General features: G+C 34.3%; 1 protein-coding gene across 1 annotated transcript in view; it reads left to right on the forward strand.

Moving 5' to 3' along the window:
- Positions 1–819, forward strand: part of LOC107700787 (calcium-binding mitochondrial carrier protein SCaMC-3-like) — a 9,478-nt gene extending 8,659 nt beyond the window's left edge. Inside the window, exon 8 of the mRNA XM_016502603.1 lies at positions 811–819. Within this exon, the coding sequence (XP_016358089.1) occupies positions 811–819 (9 nt within the window). The remainder of the gene's footprint in view (positions 1–810) is intronic.
- The last annotated feature ends 375 nt before the right edge of the window (positions 820–1,194 follow it).

Here is a 1,194-nt window from a genome sequence, read left to right on the forward strand (position 1 = left end):
TTATGTTTAATTAAAATGTAAAAGTAATATATATATATATATATATATATATATATATATGCATCTTACATTTATAAACTTTTTAATATTAATATTTAAAAAAATGTACACTGACAATAATTAGTACATTGCCGTTCAAAACTTTGGGTTCAGTCATTTTTGAAAAACGTCTCTTCTGTTCACCAAGGCTGCATTTATTTGATTAAAAATTTATATTTAAAAAATAAAAAAAAAACAGTTTATTTGAATATATTATAAAATGTAATTTTTACCTGTGATGTAAAACTGAATTTTCAGCATCATTAGACTGTGACAGTCTTCAGTGTCACATGATCCGTCAGAAATCAGTCTGATATGCTGATTTGCTGCTCAAGAAACATTTCTTATTATAATCAATGTCAAAAAAATTTTTTTTGTGGGAGCCGTGATTGTTTTAATGTCATGACTCTGCATTGATTTTCTCTGTTCCTCTCTGTCTCTGTCGTTCTGTGGAGTGATGTTCACCAAAAACATTGGATGTGAGGAAGAACGACAAACTGAATCCAAACACTGAAATATGCAGAATCTAAGAGGTGCTGTTCTGACCCAATCCTGAATTACTGAGGTTCATGCTGTGCTCTTCATGTGTGTTTGTTGGTCAACAGGGCCCTGATTTTCAGGTATACAGGGTACGGCCCTCTGGATGCGGTAAAATGAACGACTGTGTGAGCATGTGCTGTACTGTACTGTGTGTGTGTTTAACCCAGTGCACACTACTGAACTCCAAATGGGAATGGACAATAAACTAACTTCCTCCCTTTGAACTTACAGTACAATTGAAAGTGCCTCTGTTTTGAGAAACTTGTATGTTTTATCAGCTGTGGTCCAGTAATACGCCTCTTCTACTGTGGTGTGCTCCAAAATCAACATCCCAACTCGAGTTTAAAGGAATAGCTTGCCCAAAAAAGAATAATTGTTCAAAATATAATCACCCTCAGGCCATTTAAGATGTAAATGAGTTTGTTTGTTAATTATAACAGATTTGGAGAAATTTAGCATTACATTACTTGCTCTGCAGTGAATGGGTGCCGTCAGAATGAGAGTCCAAACAGCTGATAAAAACATCACAATACTCCACACACCACTCCAGTCCATCAGTTAATGTTTTGTGAAGAGAAAAGCTGCATGTTTGTAAGAAACAAATCCATCATTAAA

This window comes from Sinocyclocheilus anshuiensis, unplaced genomic scaffold (assembly GCF_001515605.1).
Source record: "Sinocyclocheilus anshuiensis isolate Anshui unplaced genomic scaffold, SAMN03320099.WGS_v1.1 scaffold1127, whole genome shotgun sequence".
Taxonomy (NCBI): domain Eukaryota; kingdom Metazoa; phylum Chordata; class Actinopteri; order Cypriniformes; family Cyprinidae; genus Sinocyclocheilus; species Sinocyclocheilus anshuiensis.